This window comes from Gavialis gangeticus, unplaced genomic scaffold, assembly GCF_001723915.1.
Source record: "Gavialis gangeticus isolate Ggan-Ray unplaced genomic scaffold, GavGan_comp1, whole genome shotgun sequence".
In the NCBI taxonomy this organism is placed as follows: domain Eukaryota; kingdom Metazoa; phylum Chordata; order Crocodylia; family Gavialidae; genus Gavialis; species Gavialis gangeticus.
In genome coordinates, this window is record NW_017729033.1 from 68,586,875 (window position 1) to 68,589,765 (window position 2,891).

At 45.9% G+C, this 2,891-nt stretch overlaps 1 protein-coding gene across 1 annotated transcript in view; it reads right to left on the reverse strand.

The window, feature by feature from the left end:
* The window catches only part of TEC (tec protein tyrosine kinase), a 77,819-nt gene that overhangs the window by 22,950 nt on the left and 51,978 nt on the right, over window positions 1–2,891 (reverse strand). Inside the window, exon 6 of the mRNA XM_019525860.1 lies at window positions 1,123–1,191. Coding sequence (XP_019381405.1) covers window positions 1,123–1,191 — 69 coding nt within the window. The remainder of the gene's footprint in view (window positions 1–1,122; window positions 1,192–2,891) is intronic.

Consider the following 2,891-nt stretch of genomic DNA (forward strand, 5'->3'; position numbering starts at 1 on the left):
CCCAATCCTACAAATACTTATTGCCCACAATAAGGCTTTGACATTGTGAATGGCCCAGGTTAATGTCAGGAGGGTTTTCAAAGTCATAATTGCTGTGGGCTCAAACCAATTCCTGCTACACTCAGTGGAAAATGCATGTATGTTGATACTCAGTATAACCTGAAGCTGGCTCTATGGCACTGGTTCTCAACCTTTTAAGACTCTAGGCCCACCTCCATAGATTTTCAGAATTTAGTGGCATCCCTTTTAAAGAGTTTACTTCTTAGAGTGCTTACTTTCTTGCACCCACAGCACCCTTCAAAATATCTCTCAGTGTAGCAAGGCAGGCAGCAGTGGATAATGTATCCCTGATAGCTTGAGGGAGTGGTGGTACAGTGCCCAGCAGTGATGGGGCTGCTTGTCGGGGCAGTCTGTGGAGCTTGGGGTAGGTCATTAGTATCCAGGAGGAGGCCCTTGTCCCTGAAGGAGGTGGAAGGGGATGACAGTGGCCACTGGAGGCACAGACTGGTGCCAGATCAGGGTGGTGGGGGCAGAGCCCTGCTGTACTCTGCTCTTTCTGCCTCTTCCCTGCCCCCAACTCCACATCTGAGGGGCTGAGCATGGCCTCTGCTGCTGTGGCTGCTCCTCTGGGGACCTGAATGCCAGTGACTAGAGCCTCCGTTCCCCAAGAGAGAAGCTGGGCTAAAAAAGCACAGCCCCATGTCAGAGTGCACTGCTTGAAACACAGGGGCAGTCAGCACAAGGTCTACCAGTGGGGAGGAGCTGCACTTTTCAGTTTAGCTCCTTCCCCTGCTCCTGAAGCTGAAATACTGCCAGAACACTGGAGCAGGCAGAGGATGCTTCGTGTGTGGAGGAGCCAGCATTTACCTCCTCTCACAGAGGCCAGGTACAATGGCTTCCTTCAAAGGATGTCATGGCACCCCAGTTGAGAATCCCTATTCTATGGGTCTAAACCAAAAGCCCACTGAAGTCAACAGTGCTTTTATATTAACTTCAGTCAACACTTACAGGAATGGATCATCAACAAAGAATGAATTAAGTATAATGGAACTAAATACTGTATTTAAAATATTTCTCAATCAACTACATTAAGCTATTCAGTGTTCTAAAAATTCTACCAACCGTATTTTTTATTGGTCGTGGAGAAGCAGAATTCCTTATACCTAAAAGAAACACAGTAGAAGGAATATGTTACACTTATAGATAGATTGATTAATGATCATTATAAAACATTTTTAGAATTCAGATAAAATGTTAACATTTTAGTCAGCCTTCTTGTTAATATAAATGTCACAGTCACAGAAAACAGAACCCAGTTCTGTAAAACCATACTTAAGACAAAAGGCTAAATCTAGTATGGGTATCAATGCCAGATCTGAAAAGAGACTTGTATTTATAGTGCAACTTAGGAAGAATTTATGTACCTAAGCCCAAGAACAGGATTCACAAAAACCCCTGCCTACTCATTTAGACACACAAGAAAACATTGGTGCTATAAATCCAGCTTCAGCACCATCCTCTTAGGTGTCCAGTCAAATTTTTATGGCTGCACAGACGCCAAGCAGAGGTCCATGCCCCTTGTTGTGCTGCAAGTGCCCAAATTTGTGGCCATGACATAGGTGGTATGAATTTGTGCCACTATTTTGCAGCAGATGTCTGTTTGATTTATGGCAGGAGAGCATGGACAGCCCAGAGCTGCCTACATTCTCCAGCCACCCCAGGAAAGTGCTCCCGGGGCTTCAGGGACCTGACCCTGCACACAATATGCATTCTCATTCTCGGGGCATGCAGACTTCTGCTTCTGAAGCACCAGGAGCACCTGCCCAGCTTCTCCCATTTGCAGAGGTGTATCCCAAGCCAGACTCTCCAGATGCACAGCTCCGGAAATGGTGAAACCAAAGGTCTCCCCTTCTGTAGAGATGTGTGCTCAGACAACCTGATTTAGGGTGCATTTCTTCAAATGGAGAAACTCCAAGCTCCCCTAAATGCAGACACACACCTGGGAATTCCCTGGGTGCTCCTCTGCTAGGGAGGAAACCTGGGGTTCCTCCATTTGCAGAGATGTATCCAAGTGTTTTCCCCTCCCTTCCAGATTGGGCCCCAGCCACTCCCAGGAATGGCAGGGGCCCAACCCTGCAGGGCAACTGGTGATGCCTGGTTTGACCAATGAAGCAGATCAGCTGATCCACTTTATTTGGGGATGTCTGTTTATATCCTAAGGTTAGCTGAGATTTACATATTAGGTGTCCCTGCACCCAAGTTCACTGATGGGCCTAAGCAAGTAGGTGCATTCAGCTAAGCACACTGATGACGATGAGTTCAGTAGCCACAGCAATATCCACTCACAAGTATTGCAGGTGACCGTGGTAACCCTGTATTCAACATCTGGCTTACAGTACTTGTTCAGAAAGTGAAAGAGCTTGGTTTTTAGCCCGCCTCCAACTGTGGAAATTCAACCCATATCTTTAACCTCGTACAGAAGTGCCTAGCTAGTAGGCTAGGCTGGGCTGAGCTAAGGCACCCTACATCCCCCGTTGAAGCTGGGCCACTGTGCAGGAAGGTATGCATGAGTCAGGGCCAGAAGGAGAACAAGCAAAAGAGGGGTTCGCTATAGCTTAATGGTTATGGTATATCAGCATTTATAATTTATCTGAGTGAGCAAAGTTCCATATTTTGATCCCCTCTCCCAGGTCTATTTCTCTATTTTACATCTAATAGTCACTAGATAAAATACAGGAAGAGTCCTAGGAGCAGAGACAGGTTCCAAATGTGCATGTTTACATAATGCCTAAATTATACATGGTCAAACTATAACTAGGGAAACAGGACAAAATGTCCTTACATATACTGATACTGATTTTCTTATTTCATTTTCACACTGTTACAGCTTT